The sequence below is a fragment of the Trachypithecus francoisi genome, unplaced genomic scaffold (genome assembly GCF_009764315.1).
Source record: "Trachypithecus francoisi isolate TF-2019V2 unplaced genomic scaffold, Tfra_2.0 Contig01585, whole genome shotgun sequence".
Taxonomy (NCBI): Eukaryota; Metazoa; Chordata; class Mammalia; order Primates; family Cercopithecidae; genus Trachypithecus; species Trachypithecus francoisi.
The window spans coordinates 8,666,943-8,687,611 of NW_022681444.1; the positions used below are offsets into that span (position 1 = coordinate 8,666,943).

The 20,669-nt window shown below is 47.5% G+C and overlaps 1 protein-coding gene across 2 annotated transcripts in view; it reads left to right on the top strand.

Moving 5' to 3' along the window:
- The window catches only part of ABL1 (ABL proto-oncogene 1, non-receptor tyrosine kinase), a 182,938-nt gene that overhangs the window by 158,243 nt on the left and 4,026 nt on the right, over positions 1 to 20,669 (top strand). For both annotated transcript variants that reach the window (XM_033194132.1, XM_033194142.1), the window contains exons 5-10: positions 9,432 to 9,516; positions 10,162 to 10,339; positions 12,164 to 12,348; positions 15,447 to 15,599; positions 17,100 to 17,189; positions 17,508 to 17,672. In XM_033194132.1, the coding sequence (XP_033050023.1) occupies positions 9,432 to 9,516; positions 10,162 to 10,339; positions 12,164 to 12,348; positions 15,447 to 15,599; positions 17,100 to 17,189; positions 17,508 to 17,672 (856 nt within the window). The remainder of the gene's footprint in view (positions 1 to 9,431; positions 9,517 to 10,161; positions 10,340 to 12,163; positions 12,349 to 15,446; positions 15,600 to 17,099; positions 17,190 to 17,507; positions 17,673 to 20,669) is intronic.

A 20,669-nucleotide genomic window follows, 5' to 3' on the forward strand; every position in this document is an offset into this window, starting at 1 on the left:
GCTGGGACCGCCCAGAGTACTTGGCTGGGGCAAGGTGTCTACTGGCATTAGGCGATGCATCTGCCCGGAAGCCTACCTCCCGCCTGCTGTCCGAGGGCTTCATTGGTGCCACGGAAATGACTTTTCCGTCTTACATCATCCTTGTGTCTTTGTAGGAGTGGAATCATTCTCATAGTCCGAGTGTATTTCCACATAGAGTGAGAGCTGACAAGCACGGAGGGGTTTTGGTGTAAAAAGATTAGTCATTTGGAGAAGTTTTTCTCATTCTATGGCAAGATTCTTTTAAAGCTGTGGATTTCCATGCTGTTCGTGCGGCGTGGAGATCACTTCCTACTGAGAGTTAAGGAGGAAAAAAAAGATCTCTGAGTTTTCAAAGATTTAACCAAAATGCATTTGATTCTTCTGTGGATTTTTGTTGGCTGATTTGGAAGGCAGGTGCCCTGGGCATCCCCAGTGGGTTCCAATTCTGCAGCTGCCCAGGTGGAGGCAGGCAGAGGTGGAAGTGCCCCCGCTAGAAAGGCGTCCAGGAAACTCGATTTTTACCAACTCAGATAGTCTGGTCTTTCTTGTTAACTGGGACTTTACCCTCTCCACTAATGAATAGTGTTTGTAGTTTCCAGGCAGATTTTTTTCTTCTTTTGAAGTTCTTTGAAACCCTTAGGACACCAAGGGAAAGACGTTTTCATTTTCAGCCCTCTGCGTTCTTCAAAATGTGTTCCAGGCTTTTCCCTGTGGCGAGGGTGTCCCCTAGTGTTGACTTACATTATTTCCACTTGTTTTAAATGAACTTTGATTACCTTGACCTGTGCACAGAAATCAACAGAGGGAGCCCCTTTTTAAAGCTATTAGAAAAGAACGGAAACATCCTCTGGGAAAAATAGAGCTTAATTTGTGCGTGTCTCAGAAGTCAGGTGCACACATTGAGACTGGTTGCAGCCACATGCCTGCCTTTTAGGGACTCTCTGACTGACCTGATGCCTTCACCCAAAGACATAGTGAAATGGGAAATATGATTTCTGGCTGGTATAAAGTGGCTGCTTTAGAGAAGATATCACATTCTTTAGTCCTGGAAACCAAAGGTGGCTCCCTGATCTCTTATTCAACACGTGCCTGTCTTTGGGCAGGACTGGCACTGGGGTGGGGGCATGGTTTGGGTTACCTTAAGGACAGACCCTGGATATTTCTCAGATAGGACTCTTTTCTTTTCTTTTTCTTTTTCTTTTTCGTTTCGAGACAGAGTCTTACACTGTTGCCTGGGTTAGAGTGCAGTGGCATGATCTCAGCTCACTGCAACCTCTTTTCTCTTCTTTTCTTTTTCTTTTTGAGACAGAGTCTTACTCTGTTGCCTGGGTTAGAGTGCAGTGGCATTATCTCAGCTCACTGCAACCTTTTTTCTCTTCTTTTCTTTTCTTTTTCTTTTTGAGACAGAGTCTTACTCTGTTGCCTGGGTTGGAGTGCAGTGGCATGATCTCAGCTCACTGCAACCTCTGCTTCCCAGGTTTAAGCAATTCTCCTTCCTCAGCCTCATGAGTAGTTGGGATTACAGGCACCTGCCACCACACCCAGCTAATTTTTGTATTTTTAGTAGAGACAGGGTTTCACTATGTTGGCCAGGCCGGTCTTGAACTCCTGACCTCAAGTGATCTGCCTACCTCAGCCTCCCAGAGTGCTGGGATTATAGGCGTAAGCCACTACGCCCGGCCTTGGACTTTTTCTTAATTGAATAAATATTTATCAAGTTCCTCACTTCTATTTGACGGTTCCTGGGCTCAACACTGGGATTAGAAAATGAATGGGACAGAGTTCTTCACCTGAGGCATGGCGTGGTCCAGGTAGTAGAAGCAAGAATTGCAGCGCAGCAGTTCTCCGGACACCACCAGGGGGTGAACAAAGGAGGGACTGGGGGGCTGTGCAGGTGCCCCAGCTCCTTGGGTTGCACAGGGTTGAAGACCAGACCCAAAAAATGGGGCCTTGACTGACTCAGCAAACTGAGAAAGGCCTAGATTTCAGCACACTTTTACCAGGATTTGTAAAATGAAGGTAGGTTCAAAGTGCAAAATACACTAGATTTCAACCAGTAAAGGCTTGTCTGAAAACTTCCAAGATCAGGTTGCACAACTTGACATTTGAGGAAATGCTACTTCAGTAGATGGTGCTGTGGCATTGTTTTCTGAACAACTGAAGGGGGCCGGGCGCGGTGGCTCACGCCTGTAATCCCAGCACTTTGGGAGGCCGAGGCGGGTGGATCATGAGGTCAGGAGATCAAGACCATCCTGGCTAACACGGTGAAACCCCGTCTCTACTAAAAATGCAAAAAATTAGCCAGGCGTGGCGGCGGGCGCCTGTAGTCCCAGCTACTCGGGAGGCTGAGGCAGGAGAATGGCGTGAACCCGGGAGGCGGAGCTTGCAGTGAGACGAGATCGCCCCACCGCACTCCAGCCTAGGCGACTGAGCAAGACTCCGTCTCAAAAAAAAAAAAAAAAAAAAAAAAAACCAACTGAAGGAGGACACTCCAGAGGAGGGTACCTATTGGAGACCAGTGTGGTTTGGGGGGTGGGTTTCTTATATATCACTGAATCTAAAGTGGGTGCCTTTCCGAATGTGCTTTACTAATAATGTGTTACTCTGCTTTTAATTATACTTCTAATAATTTTTCCCAAGAGCCTAATTAACTTACAATCTCACAGTTGGTAAAGAATTACAGGATGTCATTGCGTGGATTTCTGTGGGCAGTCACCTGGAGTAGTATCTAATTAGGGAAAAGGCAGTATGTCCCTTTCTGGTGGTGTGTTAACTGAAAATACGGTACTAAGCAACTGCTAAATAAATCAACCCTCTTTCCTCCTGGCCATGTGCAGAAACATCCCTGCAGTATGTTGCCTATTTGCCACATAAGATTAGTGTAAATGTTGGTCATTTACCTTTGCTATGGAAGCTGAAATTGCCGGGCACGGTGGCTTACACCTGTACTCTCAGCACTTTGGAAGGCCAAGGCTGGTGGATTGCTTGAGCCCAGGAGTTCGAGACCAGCCTGGGCAACATGGCAAAACTCTGCCTTTACAAAAAATACCAAAAAAATTAGCCAAGCCTGGTGATGCGTCTGTAGTCCTAGCTACAGGCTAGGACATGGGAGGCTGACATGGGAGGATTACCTGAGCCCAGGAGGTTGAGGCTGTAGTAAGCTGTCATCACGCCACTGCATTCCTGTCTGGGCAGCAGAGTGAGACCCTGTCTCCAAAAAAAAAAAGAGCTGAAATCCTGGAGTGGATTCTAAATCATGGCAGTAGCTAACGTTCAGCTTTCATCATGCCCTTGCTGTGTGCCTGGCAGAGGCCTCTGTGCTTACTACGCATTGCATCTCATTGAATCCTCACAACCTTAAGATCCTTCCAGGTTGAGCATCCTGAACCCTAAAATCCCAAATCCTAAATGCTCCCAAATCCAAAACTTTTTGAGCACTGGCATGCAGCTCAGAGGAAATGCATATTGGAACATTTCAGATTTTGGGTTTTCAAATTTGGGGTGCTCATCTGGTAATATAGTGTGGAGATTCCCAAATCTGCAAAGATCCGAGCTCTGAAACACTTGTAGTCCCAGGCCTTTCAGTTAAGGGACATTCACCCTGTATCAATATTTTAATGCTGAGAAAATGGAAGAGAGAGAGGTTAAGTGACTGGCCTGGCATCACACAGCCAGGAGTGGCAGCATCAGGATTTGAACCGGGGCACTCAACTCCAGAGCTCGGCTCTTCTTTTTTTAAATTGAACCCAGGTTCTTATTTCTCGAACACTATAAAAAATGTACATAAGCCACAGTTATGCCTTTAAAAAAAATCACCTTTTCCCCCCTCTCCTCCCATCCAGCTTGTTTCCTATCGCTGGCTTCTCCAAGGACAGAGCCAGAGTCCTCCTTTGCCAGCAGGGGGAGCAAGGGCCTACTTTTAACCATGACTCCATAGTGAACAAGTAAAACAGCCTTGGGTCATGTACCTTTCAGGCAGAAGGAAGAAGGAAGAGAACAGGAAAAAAGGAGGACACTAGGCTGACCCCTACAGATGGGAAACTGGAATTACAGCAAAGGCTCATTGGGAACTGCACCCTTGAATTTTGACAGTATTGGGCAGGACATAGTCTTGCTATCTGTGTTAAAGGGAGGATGTGCTTAAGAAAACCAACAGTCAAGTGCAAGAAGCTCTAATTTTTTTGAGGTGGGGGAATGGGTTCTCACTATGTTGCCCAGCTGGCCTCCAACTCCTGGCTCAAGCAGTCCTCCCACCTCAGCCTCCTGAGTAGCAGGGATCACAGACTTGTGCCACTGTGCCCAGCTAAGAGCCAGCAATTTTTAAATGAGCTGTATTCGCAGTTTGTACATCAGTGTTTTTTTTTTTTTTTTTTCTGTCAGTCAGTTCTCTAAGTAATAGAATTTGGAAAAGACCACTGGTGATCGAGCTGTGGCATTTAGCTTGACTCATGAGCTGACGAATTTACTAGTTGAACAGTGGAAAATAATGTACAGGATGTATTTTTTTGAATAGGTTATCCCGCCTTCGAGTTCTGTGTCTTTCCTGAGTCTGCATATGTGACAAACGGATCTCTGTCTTCTGTTGTCCACATCATGTGTCTTGGCAGTTGTTCCTTATTGATACACATAAGGTTGTCTTGTTTTTGTATGGATATATTTTAACATGTACCAACTTCAGTGGGCCTTTGTCTTATTTCCAATATTTTGCTCCCCTAAACAGCAGCACAGGGATTCCCCTCATTTGCATGTATGTTAAACTGTCCTGGTGGGTCAGCTTCCTGAAACTACTGGATCAGGGACCATGTGCATGTATGGCCTTGACCATACTGCCAGAGTACCTTCCAAGGAGTTTGTGTCATCAATTTGCACTCCCCAGTGGTGTTGAGAGAGTGCGCGTTTCCTCCACCCAGCACAGTGTGTTTCGGTTTTATTTCTCCCAGGAAATGGGTGTTACTTGGGAAGCTCCAGAAAGAAGCCGAGAAGAAGGGCAGTCATACACTTGGCAGTTGTACGTAGTGGCTCTCTGGCTGCACAAGGAGGGCCACGCATAAGGAGAGAGGCCATGCAGCTCAGAGCCTGCTGTTGCCAGGTTGCACTTACTCTTGAAAGACAGGCATTCCTTGCAGTGGGTTCTCCTCTGGCCAGGGAGATGAGTTCTGGGGGCTCCTCTGCGAGGTGGTCTCTCATGGGCTTTCCTCTCGAGCTTCAAGTCCCACCTCTGGAATATGAATCGCCTTCCTCAGTCTAACTCTGTCCAGTGTTTTGTTTTGTTTTGTCTTGTTTTTGAAACGGAGTCTTGCCCTCTTGCCCAGGCTGGAGTACAGTGGCACCATCTCAGCTCACTGCAAGCTCCGCCTCCTAGGTTCAAGCAATTCTCCTGCCTCGGCCTCCCGAGTAGCTGGGACTACAGGTGCCCACCACCACGCGCCGCTAATTTTTTGTGCTTTTAGTGGAGACGGGGTTTCAGTGTGTTAACCAGGATGGTCTCGATCTCCTGACCTCGTGATCCACCCTCCTCGGCCTCCCAGAGTGCTGGGATTACAGGCGTGAGCCACGACACCCGGCAGTCTCTTCAGTGTTTTCAGCCATGTTGATCCTGATTCATCTGATGGGTGAAGGAATATTGGAAATAGGGATAATCCCTGTGGTGTTTCACTGTGCCTATAACCTCTCTCACCTAGCATTTGGTTAACCAGAAACAGATGTGGAAACTGATCTATCGGTAGATAATGGCCCTGCTCAGGGAGAGGGATCCCTGCTGAGAGCGAGCCATTGAGAGCCTGCTACACAGAAACTGCTGGAAGGCCAAGCCATTTCTTTTTTTTTTTTTTTTTTCCCCCAGAGTTTTACCCAGTTGCTCAGGCTGGAGTGTAGTGGCGTGATCTCGGTTCCTTGCAACATCCTCCCGGGTTCAAGCAATTCTCCTGCCCAAGCCTCCCCAGTAGCTGGCATTACAGGCTCCTGCCACCACACCCGGCTAATTTTTGCATTTTTAGTAGAGACGTGGTTTCACCATGTGGCCAGGCTGGTCTCAAACTCTTGGCCTCAAGTGATCTGCCTGCCTTGGCCTCCCAGAGAGGCCAAGCCATTTCTAAAAACAGGGCTCTTTTTCATGCTGTAGAATACCTATGCTTGAGGGTGAGCAAAAAGGAGGAAACTGATTAGAAAATACCTGTAAGGGCTGGGCATGGAGGCTCACACCTGTAATCCCAGCACTCTGGGAGGCTGAGGCAGGCGAATCACAAGGTCAGGAGATCGAGACCATCTTGGCTAACATGGTGAAAACCCGTCTCTACTAAAAATACAAAAAAAATTAGCTAGGTGTGGTGGTGGGCGCCTGTAGTCCCAGCTACACGGGAGGCTAAGGCAGGAGAATGATGTGAATCCAGCAGGCGGAGCTTGCAGTGAGCTGAGATTGTGCCACTGCACTCCAGTCTGGGCCAGAGTGAGACTCCATCTCAAAAAAAAAAAAAAAATACCTGTGAGATGTTGAGTCTAGGCGAATGCATCTGTGAGTAGACAAACAACCCTAGTATTCATTAAAGAACCAGCCTTTGTTTTCTATGAACTGTCTGTTCTGTCTGCTCAGGAATAGAGATAAACTGCCTTAATAGTAATAAAAGCAAGCACCGCTGAGTGAGCGCTGGCCGCATTCCAGGAACTGCTCTTGGCACTCTGTGCACAAGGGAGATAACTGACATTCTCTCTGTTGTGCAGATGAGAAAACAGACTCAGAGGGGTTGAGTAACTTACCATGGTCACACAGCAGCAGAGCTAGGTCAGTATAATTCACAAGTCATTCTCTTAACCGCTCTGCCGTACCACCCAGAATGTTCATTTGCATCTGAGCCAGCCCAGTCAGTCCATGCAAAGAGAGGCCAGTTGACCCATGTCCCTCCCTAGCAAGCACAGAAGAGACCATGCTGAAAATTCATAGCTTTCACTCAAAGTGTTTCCTTCACCCTCATTCATCCAAGTTAGTTTTATTTTACTATATAAAGAGAATTCTCTTCAACAAAACGATAGGAAATTTTTTAATGAAAGTAAAGGAATGTCACAGAATTGCATCAGGATATTTCCAGTTTAACACAACTACAAATGTAGGCTGTTTTGTTGTTGTTGTTTTGGTTTTCTATTTTGAGATGAAGTCTCACTTTGTCTCGCAGGCTGAAGTGCAGTGGTGCAATCTCAGCTCACTGCAACCTCATCCTCCCGAATTCAAGTGATTCCCCTGCCTCAGCCTCCCAAGTAGCTGGAACTACAGGCATGCGCCACCATGCCTGGTTAATTTTTTTATTTTTAGTAGAGATGGGGTTTCAACATGTTGGCCAGGTTGGTTCTGAACTCAGGTGATCCACCTTGGCCTCCCAAAGTGTTGAGATTATAGGTGTGAGCCACCGTACTCGGCTGCTGTTGTTAATAGTTAAAATTATAAATTGAACAAGGTCTGATTCCAGCAGGGGGAGACAAATTCACATTGATTTTTCTGTAAGAAAAGGAATTATTTGTACTTTCCTCTCGTGTGTGTTTTTGTGTATGTAAGAGAGAAAAGAGACAGATGAGAAGAGGGCTGCCTTTGAAAGCCATGTTCCTTTTGCATGTACATGCCTGTCAAGATTATTACTTGGTCTTTTAGAAGAGGGTCAGTAGCTATAAAAGCAAATGGTATTTATGAAATGATTTCATTGTGTGTGGTTTATTATGTGGTCCTCAAAAAAGAAAAACCCCACTTGTTTAGAAAGCTTCCTTTGAGAGCTACTTTTTAACCATATTGTTGATCAAGCAAGATTCTTAAAGCCCCAGTCCTGTACGTGAGCAGCATTGAATCCCCAGATGCTGGCAGGCGTTCACTGTCCAGCCTTTGACATTAGCATGTCACCCTGATAAATCAAAGCACTCCATGCCAAAAACAGCATGGTCTGCTGAGCATGTTACCGAGCAGAGAGGGCTCAGAAGAATTAAACGGCCAATGGGGTGGCGGCAGGGGTGAGCTCTTTCCCCCTCGGACAGCTTGGCACGGTGACTACCAACAAGGTTTAATTGACATTAAGAGCAGCTCACCATTTTTAAAGAGCAATAAATTGTTTCCAAGTTTCAGCCTCTCGGAGCCCTGAGCTAAGAGATAATGGGCTGACACATAGCCTCATTGGTCACGCTTCACTTGTAAACAGGATTGGCCAAAGCAAGAAGGCTGTAAGTAAAGGTTGGCCCGTCCTCTGGAAGCCTCCTCCACAGCAGGGTGGGGAACTGGGGCAGCCACAGCAAGCAGGACCGTCAGGACACTGTGTCTCCCAAAGGGGCCAGAACATATAAGGTTCTATGTTTAACAGAAAGTTGATCAAGCCTTTCTCTTTGGGGAGCCTAATTTTTAAGCCATTCACTCTGTTTCCCTGCACAGTCTTTCTCTCCAAACTCTGTTGAAACTTAGAGGCATCTCGCTTCCTCTCTTGGCCTTTGTAGCCAGGTTTTCGCAGCAAACAGACCATATCATTTAACACCCACCTGCTTCTTGTTCTGATGGTTGGCTCAGTGGACAGTTCCATTTTTTAAGTCAAAAAGAGGCTTAGTGATGTAAGCCAAGGTCAGGGCTCTGTGTGATGGGCTCTCCCCAGGGCTCAGTGCCACGGCACTTCAGACTTGACCCCAGACTGAAAAGATGAGAGGACCTGTAGAAGTCACGGCCTGTCTGTGCTGGGCCCATGCTCCTATCTTTTTCTCCCCCTTGGCATTTAGATACTGTGGACTTGTTAAAATGTGACATGTACTGATGATCCTTGTGAATTTGTTGGTAGGGGAGCTGCTGGTGAGGATTATTTTAGACTTTGAGTAATTGACCTGACAGACAGCGATGACTGCTTCATTAAGAGCCCACAACCATGTGCCAGGACAGTTCAACATCCTCTGTTGCTACCATACTTCGAGACTTCGTTCTTTGTGATGCGATATCTCTTTCTTGTCATCAGGGTCTCTTCCCTATCAGATTCTTCAGGTGATGTTTTTTAGGCTGAGTGTGTTAGCACCCCTTGGAAACCAGGTTCCCTGGGGAAAGAGTGCCATGTCTGTGGTGTTTGCCCATACAGCTCTCCCATGCCACCATGAACTCCAAGAGGTGGGGAAGCACATGTGGCCTGCCTAGCAGGCACCAGAAGCAGGTTCTCCATACATGCAAGCCAGCTTTGCCCTGTTGCCCTGGGGGAGAATTGAAAAGTTTGTCCCCAAAGGGGAAAATTCTTTGTGCCATCAGGTTGCTGTTCAGCTGTCATGGAACCTGTTTGCAACAATGTGGCTGTCACAAAAGGCAGCCCAGCACAAGTGTGCATTGAAGCTCCATTTTGCGTTAACCATTCAAGTACTTACCCACTGAAAAGCACTTCCTGAAATAATTTCACCCTCGTTTTTTCCTTCTGCAGGAGGACACCATGGAGGTGGAAGAGTTCTTGAAAGAAGCTGCAGTCATGAAAGAGATCAAACACCCTAACCTGGTGCAGCTCCTTGGTGAGTAAGCCTGGGGCTCTGAAGAGAGGGTCTCACACCACACCTCCAGGGTGACACAGGCACTGGGGAAGAAGCACAGGTGGCTCACTGCATGAAGCTCGTTGGAACACTTGTGCTCTGCTGACGTTCAACCGCCAGTAAAATGAGGCCTGTATAGGATGGATGTGTGCGTGTGTGCATGTACGCACATGTATGTGTGAGAGACAGAATGTGATTATTTTAAGTGGATACCTAAAAGCAGTCAAATGCAAATCTGAAATTAGTTTCTGAAACTTGGGCATTTTCCAGAGTTTTCTCACTGAAGTGATTCTGTAAGTAGACATATAACCATCAGACATAACCATTCGGGGGTAAACTGATGGTGGTGAAGATCATTTGAGGCAGGGCCAGGTCTGCTTCTGAATTCTGTGGCAGCCTCTCCCTGTGTAAATTCAAGTTCACTGGCTTGAGAAGAAGCAAAGAGACTGGCCATGTCCCTCCCACATGAGCATAGTCTCAGGACACAGGTGCTTGGGACCATGTTGGAAGTTGGGCCCAGGACTGAGGAGCAGAGTCAGAATCCTTCAGAAGGCTTTTTCTTTAGACAGTTGTTTGTTCAGTCGGGAGTGGAGCCACGTGCTGAAGTCCTTGGTGTCTTGTTGGCAGGGGTCTGCACCCGGGAGCCCCCGTTCTATATCATCACCGAGTTCATGACCTACGGGAACCTGCTGGACTACCTGAGGGAGTGCAACCGGCAGGAGGTGAATGCTGTGGTGCTACTGTACATGGCCACTCAGATCTCGTCAGCCATGGAGTACCTGGAGAAGAAAAACTTCATCCACAGGTAGGGGCCTGGCCAGGCAGCCTGCACCACGGAGTCGCAGGGCATGGAGCCGGGCAGCCTTTGACAAAAAGCCCCAGCCTCGGAGGTCTCAGGGTGCAGCTTCCTACCTCAGTGCTGGCAACACATTGGACCTTGGAACAAAGGCAAACACTAGGCTCTTGGCAAAGCCAGCTTTGGGCATGTGTCCAGGGCTAAATTCAGCCAAGCCTAGACCCTGGACCAGTGGAGCAGCTAATCCCCGGAGTAAGAAATATTTCATTTTTGAACCATTTTGGGCTAAGTGGAATATTAAATGAAGTTCATAAAAGGCACCCTTCCTAATAATCACAGCCCCTCTGAAAGAGGGTGCTCATTGTTCCTCCGGGGCCAGCGCCCTCAGTAATGGCCTCTTCCTGGGAGCCGCTGGCATTGCTTTTACACAAACTCAGGGGAACAACCAGTACGTGGCTTTTGTTTTTTAGTGTGTGTGGTTTTTTTCCTGCTTTCTCTTTATTACCTTTTCATTCTCCACTTGCTGTCCTCTGGTTCAGGGATGTTTCCACAATTGTCAGAATTGTATATATGGAGATCTAAATTAAGCGTCTTTGCTGTTTTAAACCCTGAAGTGTTTTGACCTTCAAATGTTCCACAATTATCTCGGTCTTCAAATTCTTTGCTGGTGGAAATGGCTTCCTAGCAAAGCGACAGCCTGTGCAGGACAGTGCCTGATGGGCTTTGCTGCCGTCTTTTATATGAGATGTTCTCCACACCACCACTGTGACCTTTCCTACCCAATTAGCTCAAGTATGAAACCTCTATAGGAGATTTCATAGCAAGGAATAAGGGTAGCATGTGTGAAATGCTCGCAGCTCCTTGTAAGACAGATTTTCTTTGCTCCACGAGAGCCTGATCCAGATACCCCTGGCTTTCAGGAAAGTGAACCCTCTGATGCTGCAAATTGAGATTGCTTGACTTCTGGTTTGCTTGGCACGGCCGGGTCTGTTCCTTCTTCATTCAAGCAAACTTAAAATGCTTTACCAAAATCCTCTTAGGCACAACTCTTCTGTATTTAATTTCACTCTCGTTGCTGACGATCAGGCTATCTCGTGCAGCCATCACCTCAAGCTGCTGCCTCCTGTCATTCCCCTCTTCCCGCTTGCCTTGTGATTTCATGGTTAATGTTCATGAACCAAAGATTAGACTCCTACCTCCCTGGGAGAATCAGGAAGTGAGAAGAAACAGATTATACAGGAGAGAGTTTTTGGGATACATTTGGGTACGCATCAGGATGAAAGAGAGAAGTAGGAAACACAGTTTGGGTAAAGAATGTCATGGGCTTTGTTTTATTTTGTCCCATCAAGTCTGGATAGGACAAGTGGAGATGCACTCTGATAGAAGTTTCTTGCAATCGAGGACTGGGCTAAGCGTTTGTCTCTGTGCCTGGCATAGAGTAGCAATAACTGCACTTACTATTCTTGACACATCAATCAAAGCATTTAGCATATAAATTAATTACACTCACAGCAACCCTAAGAGGTGCGTGCCGTTATTATCGTCTTCATTTTACGGATGAGGTAACTGAGTCCCAAGGTAATTAACTTGCTCCAGGTCATGGGGCCAGGGAGCCCGCTCCCAGCACCAGCCTCTCGCAATGTTGGGATCTATCTCAAGGTGTGTTTGCTGAGAGGCTGGCACTGTGTTAATTGCAGCGGGCATTAATACAAACTTCCAGGGCACTGGACTCAATCTTCCCATTGTCAGCATTGCAGCTTTGCTCAACAGTGGTGGATTTGTGAAGTGGAAAGTTGGCAGGAGCTCTCATGGGTGGACATTTTTCTTTCTTAGAGATCTTGCTGCCCGAAACTGCCTGGTAGGGGAGAACCACTTGGTGAAGGTAGCTGATTTTGGCCTGAGCAGGTTGATGACAGGGGACACCTACACAGCCCATGCCGGAGCCAAGTTCCCCATCAAATGGACTGCACCCGAGAGCCTGGCCTACAACAAGTTCTCCATCAAGTCCGACGTCTGGGGTAAGGGCTGCTGCTGCACTGAAGTGGTCCTTCCTGGCTACGGGAGGGTTGTTTTTTTTTTCCTGCCTCTTTCTTGCTCTTCCCTTTCTTTTCTTCCTTTCTTTTTGTTTTTTTGAGAGGGAGTCTCACTCTGTCACCCAGGCTGGAGTGCAGTGGTACAATCTTGGCTCACTGCAGCCTCTGCCTCCCAGGTTCAAGCAATTCTCCTGCCTCAGCATCTTGAGTAGCTGGGATTATAGGCTCCCGTCACCATGCCCAGCTAATTTTTGGTATTTTTAGTAGAGCTGGGGTTTCACCATGTTGGCCAGGCTGGTCTAGAACTCCTGACCTCAGGTGATCCACCTGCCTTGGCCTCCCAAAGTGCTGGGATTACAGGTATTAGCCACTGCACCCAGCCACTTTTTTTTTTTTTTTAAACCTTTGGCCTGAGGTCCAAATATGGTGCACAGTGTATCTGCTGATCTGTCTGTTAAAACCATCTCCTCTATGAGCCCCCCTCCATGTCTTTATTTCCCTTGCTGTTTGTTTATTGAAGAAACCATCATTTGTTCCGCAGAGTTTCTTATGTTCTGAATTTTGCCCATTGTCTCCAGTGGTGTGATTTAATGTTCCTCTGGCTTCAGTATTCCTAGTTAAGGGAGGCTGAATCTGGACAGCCTCATCACATTCAGGTTTGACTGTTTTTCTTTTAGTAAGAGTGGATCCGAAGAGATGGTGTGCCCTTCCATCAGTAGACATAAAATGCTTGATTTTCTTTCTTTTTGTTTTTGTTTTGTTTTGTTTTGTTTTTTGAAACGGAGTTTCACTCTTGTTGCCCAGGCTGGAGTACAGTGGCACAATCTCGGCTCGCTGCAACCTCTGCCTTCCGGTTTCAAGTGATTCTCCTGCCTCAGCCTCCTGAGTAGCTGGGATTACAGGTGCCTGCCACCACCCCTGACTAATTTTTGCATTTTTAGTAGAGGCAGGGGTTTTACCATGTTGGCCAGGATGGTCTCGAACTCCTGACCTCGTGATCTGCCCACCTCGGTCTCCCAGAGTGCTGGGATTACAGCTGTGAGCCACTGCGCCCGGCCCCAAAATGCTTGATTTTCTTTTTTTTTTTTTTTTTGAGACGGAGTCTCGCTCTGTCGCCCAGGCTGGAGTGCAGTGGCCGGATCTCAGCTCACTGCAAGCTCCGCCTCCCGGGTTTACGCCATTCTCCTGCCTCAGCCTCCCGAGTAGCTGGGACTATAGGCGTCTGCCACCTCGCCCAGCTAGTTTTTCGTATTTTTTAGTAGAGACGGGGTTTCACCGTGTTAGCTAGGATGGTCTTGATCTCCTGACCTCGTGATCTGCCCGTCTCAGTCTCCCAAAGTGCTGGGATTACAGGCTTGAGCCACCGTGCCCGGCCTTTTACCAGTTCTTAAAATAACAAATTAGTTTCTTATTTTTGGAGACAGTCTTGCTTTGTCACACAGGCTGGAGTGCAGTAGCGTGATCTCAGCTCACTGCAACCTCTGCCTCTTGTGTTTCAAGCAATTCCTCTGCTTCAGTCTCCCAAGTAACTGGGATTACAGGTGCCTGCCACCACTCCTGGCTAATTTTTTTTGTATTTTTAGTAAAGATGGGGTTTCACCATGTTGCCCAGGCTGGTCTTGAACTTCTGAGCTCAGACAATCTGCCTGCCTTGGCCTCCCAAAGTGCTGGGATTATAGACATGAGCCACCATGCCCTGCCACAGGTTAGTTTTTTTTTTTTTTTTTTTTTTTTGAGATGATGTCTCCCTCTGTCGCCCAGGCTGGAGTGCAGTGGTGTGATCTCAGCTCACTGCAAGCTCCGCCTCCCGGATTCACGCCATTCTCCTGTCTCAGCCTCCCGAGTAGCTGGGACTACGGGCGCCCGCCACCACGCCCAGCTAAATTTTTTTTGTATTTTTAGTAGAGACGGGGTTTCACTGCATTAGCCAGGATGGTCTCGATCTCCTGACCTCGTGATCCGCCCGCCTCGGCCTCCCAAAGTACACAAGTTAGTTTCTTAATACCCTTCAGTGGTGGCCAATTAGGTTTTTGTTGTTGTCATTTGTGGTATTATTATGAACTCTCAGATTTATATATATTTGATGTGTTTGAATCCACTGCAGTTATTTTCCCTGTTGATACTCAGATTGTCTCATTTTGGCCAGTGGGAACTTCACATTAGCTCCTAGTCATTTTGACATTACCTGTGTAGTTTTCTGTGACATCCATGCCCTCAAATGACAAGATTATTGCAGGTTCATTCTGTGCCCCAGGCCTGAATCACCCGTTTCTCCAAGGAATCTTATCCTTTAATGAGAAATGGAATTTGAAGGCAACAATCTGAGATTTCAAAACTTTCGAAGATTTCGTAGGATTTTTATGAAATGTTTAGAGTTAGAAGGGGCTTTGGAGATAGTCTTGTGCACCCGGAAAGCAGTGGTGGCCAGTTAGGCACAGAGCTGGTTGGTCACAGAGCTATGAGTTAACATGGCCGGCTGACTTCCAGTGCCAGTTTCCTTCTACCACATATCCCAGCAAGATGGTCACTTACCTAAAATACCCCACAGGGTCTGATAACTCATCTTCTGCCCTCCTCCGGCATGTTTGTCTGTGGGGTAAGTTTACTGAGTCTTGTTCTGTCCTGGTCTTCTTTTTTTTTTTTTTTTTTTTTTGAGATGGAGTCTTGCTCTTATCACCCAGGCTGGAGGAATCTCGGCTCACTGCAACCTCTGCCTCCCGGATTCAAGCGATTCTCCTGCCTCAGCCTCCAAAGTAGCCGGGACGACTGCTGTGCACCACCACACCTGGCTAATTTTGTATTTTTAGTAGAGATGTGGTTTTGCCGTGTTGGCCAGGGTGGTCTTGAACTCCTGACCTCAAATGATCCTCCCACCCCAGCCTCCCAAAGTGCTGGGATTACAGGCGTGAGCAACTGTACCCGGCCTTGTGCTGGTCTTCTGATGATAAAGAGCCTGGTAAAATGTCAGCTTGGGCTGCTGCTGGGGCCATCCCTTCTGAGGTCTGCTGCAGATGTAACCGATTTTAAATGTAGTGTAGCAAAATGCTACACATCTTGAACAGCCTCTTTCGGTTTTCTTTCAGCATTTGGAGTATTGCTTTGGGAAATTGCTACCTATGGCATGTCCCCTTACCCGGGAATTGACCTGTCCCAGGTGTATGAGCTGCTGGAGAAGGACTACCGCATGGAGCGCCCAGAAGGCTGCCCAGAGAAGGTCTATGAACTCATGCGAGCATGTAAGCCTTCCTCAGCCTGTTCTCACAAGCATATGTGGGCATTCCAGGAAATTCCAACCATGCAGGAGTGTGTACACAAAGTTGAAAGTTTTTCCATGAGCTCTCTCCATTCCAGTTCTTCAGAAGCAGCTAATGTAGCCATTTGATACCTATTGATCTTTATTTACAGATAGATAGTATGTGCGTGACTTGTCTTTTAAAGCAAAAATGGTATTGATAGATACCAAACCTGGGTGTATTCCTAAATACAGATTCCTGGGCCCTGCCTTCAGACCTTCTGCTATAGTAGCTAAGCTCACGAGGTGATTTTTTTTTTTTTTTTTTTGAGACGGAGTTTCAACGCTCTTGTTGCCCAGGCTGGAGTGCAATGGCACAATCTTGGCTCACTTCAACCTCTACCTCCCTGGTTCAAGTGATTCTCCTGCCTCAGCCTCCCGAGTAGCTGGGATTACAGGCATGCGCCACCACGCCTGGCTAATTTTGTATTTTAGTAGAGTTGGGGTTTCTCCATGTTGGTCAGGCTGGTCTCCAACTCCCAACCTCAGGTGATCCGCCCGCCTCAGCCTCCCAAAGTGCTGGGATTACAGGCGTGAGCCACTGTACCCGGCCGTGAGGTAATTTTTATCCAGTCGTTTTTTACTAATTCCATGTATGTTATCTGTACTGTGCACACACAGGATGTTTTCATATATCTTAGAAGGTATTTATATGGCCATTTCTTACACTGTTTTCCCACATGTCTATGTATTCAGATCTCTCCGTCTCCCCACCTCTTATTTATGTGTAGCTGCCCAGCACTCCATTAAATGATTTCACTCATTCATCCGGTCCTCTTTTGATGTGCATTGGTTGTTTTACACATTTGTTTGATTTTTGCCATTATAAATAAAGCAGAAACAAATATTCATGTACACGAATCTCTGGGCACTTTGGCTGGTATTTCTAAAAGTTGAACTGTTGGTTCAAAGAACTGTGTGGATTTTAAATTTTGATAAATTTTACCAAACTGTTAAAAAAGGTTGTGCCATTGTATACTCCAATTAGATGGGTATGGGAGTGACTGCTCCTGGTCCCCAGTACTAGGCTTTTTTAGTCTGTTTAGTCCTCATGTTAGTCTCATTTTCATGAGAATTTTTTTACTTCAGACTTTGATAATCATGAAGAAGGAAGGAGACAGAAGGTGAGCTGTTTGAAACGGCTTAGTAATTTTCTACACCTACTAGAGTGGGGCTGGGAAAAATATATTTGTAAATGCAGCTCTTGCTGTCACTGTCTCTCTGGGGTTTTACAATCCATATTCTTGCCAGCATTTAATGTCTTTTCAAACTCTTAATGTCTATAATAGGACATGATGACATTCGTCATTTTAACTTGTTGCAGCAAAAGATGGTTAGCAGAATTGGAATGCTACTTTCATTCTAGACTTTTCCTTGAAAACTGCTAGCCCTGTATTGCCAGCCAGATCTCATGGATGATCTGACTTGGGTTTCATCTGTCCAGGTTGGCAGTGGAATCCCTCTGACCGGCCCTCCTTTGCTGAAATCCACCAAGCCTTTGAAACAATGTTCCAGGAATCCAGTATCTCAGACGGTAAAGTACCCGTCCCGGGGTACCTGCAGTGGAGTGAAAGGGTGGCCATGGGGTACTGCAGCCTGGGTCATTCAGTTCACTTCCTGGTGGAAGTTCACAGACCAGCCTGTCCTAAGACCAGAAAGCTGGGCAGAGGTGTGGAGTGTTTTGCTCTCTTGTCTGCTGCAGCCCTGCAGAGTTCTGAGAAATGCTAAGGGCTGTTTCTCCAGCATCCACGTGCCACACTATTATCTTACAAAGAAAGAGAACCACCGTACCAATCCAACACCAGTACTGATGGCCACTGGATTTTTGTTTCTGTCCCTGTGTGATTCTTAGAAGTGGAAAAGGAGCTGGGGAAACAAGGCATCCGTGGGGCTGTGAGTACCTTGCTGCAGGCCCCAGAGCTGCCCACCAAGACGAGGACCTCCAGGAGAGCTGCGGAGCACAGAGACGCCACCGACGTGCCTGAGATGCCTCACTCCAAGGGCCAGGGAGAGAGCGGTATGTCCCCCACTCCCCCGAAACCCTGCTGCTCTTCCCCTCCCTGCCAGAGGCGACATTCGGACCAGCATAGGCCAAAGGGAAGCTGTGAATGGAGTCCACACAGAAGTGCAGCCACAGCCTGTGTCAGTGGTTCAGCTTTGGAAGGAAGAAGGTTCTCCTCTCCCCACCTGCCTCCTGTCCCCTCCCTCTGGGAGTCCCTGAGGAGCATAGGCTCCAGCGGTCAGTTCAGTCCCATAGGCAGAGGTGCTTCTGAAGCCCACCAAGGAGCTAGCCCGTCTCCCGCCTGTTACCCGCGGCATCTGTGGTTGCTGTCTCAGAGCAGATGCAACAATAGTAATCACTAGGCTGCGTGATGAGCAGCTCAGGGTGAAGGCACTGATGGAACAAGCTCGCTGCAGCCAGGCGGAACCAGGACATGCCTGTGGACAGAGCCCGTGTCCTGGTGGTCTCTGGGAAGAACATGTTTCTGGTGCCGTTGCCTAGGCAAGCGAGGAAGTTGGGATCAGCTCAGGAGGGTCTCAAAACACTAGCAATAATAATATTTGCCAACATTTATGTAGTGTGCCTACAGGCCAGGCTCTGTTCTGTGTTCGTGGCTGGCCCCCAGAACCAGCAGTCCAGGTTCTGCTGCAGACCAGCTGAACAAAAGCATTGAGGGGTATATTCATTTGTTTTCATGCTGCTAATAAAGACATATCCAAGACTAGGTAATTTATTAAGGAAAGAGATTTCACCAACTCACAGTTCCACATGGCTAGGGAGGCTTCACAATCATGGCTGAAGGCAAATGAGGAGCAAAGTCATGTCTTACTTGGTGGCAGGCAAGAGATCTTGTGCAGGGGAAGTCCGCTTTATAAAACCATCAGCTCTCGTGAGACTTATTCACTACCACGAGAATGTGGGAGAAACTGCCCCATGATTCATTTATCTCCACCTGACCCCGCCCTTGACACATGGGGGTTATTACCATTCAAGGTGAGATTTGGGTGGGGACTCAGCCAAACCATATTGGAGGTGGGGGCTAGGCCAAGCATCTGGGTTCATAGAGGATCCTGGGGATGGCAATAGTGGACTCCATTCTAATGGACCACAGACTGGGTACATGTGAAGGGACTGGACAAATCCCCACTTCATGGAGATTTATGGTGGGATGTTTACTGATAGCAGAATCTATAAACCTGAGTTTTCTTTATCATGTACTCATATTAGTTAAAAAAAAAAAAAAAACACAGCCCATATATATGGTATATAAAGTACATACGTCCACTACCGTAGGAGTATATATAGTGTGTAATGTACCAAAACGCACGTTTCAAAGGCTTGCATGCTAAATAAGTCCAAATTAACAATACTTCACCCCCGGCTGGGTCATCTCGCTCACCCCCTTGGAGGTTATGGCATATAGACTGTCCAGAAGCTTCCACCCTCCCTCCTCCTGTTGGTTTTCCTGATTTCAGGTGGCTGAGCAGTAGGGGGAGGCCTCTGTGGGAACGCTGTGTGATCAGCAGTCATGTTCATTTTATGCCCGTCAGTCTCATCTGAGGGGTATTTTGATGGTGATCTCTTGGTGAGTCGAGGGTGTCAATTAACTGCTCAGTGCTGAAACCGAGTGGTGCATAATTCATTGCAATTTCACTCTCCTGGCCTCCTTCCACTAGATTAAAGTTCTGAGAGGGCTTTGGCGTTCCCTGATTCAGATGTCCCACGTGCTGCCTTGGGTTCTGATAAATGCACACTGGTACCTCTGTTCTGAGTTACAGGTGCCAACAGAAAACCTCTTCTTGCAAGCTGACCTCTGAGGGAAAATTCTGTTATTCACTAGCAGGAGCTTGGCAACACCAAAAAGTTTGTTTTTTTTGTTTTTTGTTTTTTTTTTTTGAGAAGGAGTCTCGCTCTGTTGCCGGGCTGGAGTGCAGTGGCGTGATCCCGGCTCACTGCAACCTCTGCCTCCTAGGTTCAAGCAATTCTCCTGCCTCATCCTTCTGAGTAGGTGGGACTATAGGCGTGTGCCACCATGCCCAGCTAATTTTTGTATTTTTTAGTAGAGATTGGGTTTCACCATATTGGCCAGGATGGTCTCAATCTCTTGACCTCGTGATCCGGCCGCCTCGGCCTCCCAAAGTGCTGGGATGACAGGTGTGAACCACCACTCCTGGCTACCAAAAAGATTTCTTATAAGCTATGATTCATATTTAAAGAGTGCCCATTAAAAAACTGTTGGCTGGGTGTGGTGGCTCACACCTGTCATCCCAGCACTTTGGGAGGCCAAGGTGGGCGAATCATGAGGTCAGGCTCCCTTGGCACAATCTGGGGGCTGCCCCCACCCCATGCTCCCAAATGAGCACCCAAGCATCTGGGCTCAGACAGGCCTGGATCTGATAACCGGCTCTGATGCCCACCATCCATGAGGCCAGGCAAGTAGTCCCTCCTCTCCGTCTGTCCTCAGCTTTCTCACTTGTAACCGTGCTACAGCGCTGTTGTGAGAATACACAGCAGATGACGTTGTAAAGGTGAAGCACGTGTCACGTTCCTCTCAATAAAGCCATCATTGCTGTTAGGATTGTCGTTAGGAAAGGCTTTGGGCCGGGTGCAGTGGCTCATGCCTGTAATCCCGGGACTCTGGGAGGCCAAGGCGGGTTGATCACCTGAGGTCAGGAGTTCGAGACCAGCCTGACCACCATGGTGAAACCTGTCTCTTCTAAAAATACAAAATTAGCCAGGCGTGGTAGCGCGTGCCTGTAATCCCAGCTACTTGGGAGGCTGAGGCAGGAGAACCATTTGAACCTGGGAGGCGGAGGTTGCAGTGAGCTGAGATTGCGTCACTTCACTCCAGCATAGGCAACGAGGGAGACTCCAACTCAAAAGAAAAGCTTTGGTCTCTTCCCCTGAAGATGGGAACAAAAAGCTAGATGGCCCTGGCCTTTTCATCCCTACAGTGGTTTCCTTTAAGGCAGCAGTCCCCCCACCCGCCCACATCACTCTCTGGTGAGTAAA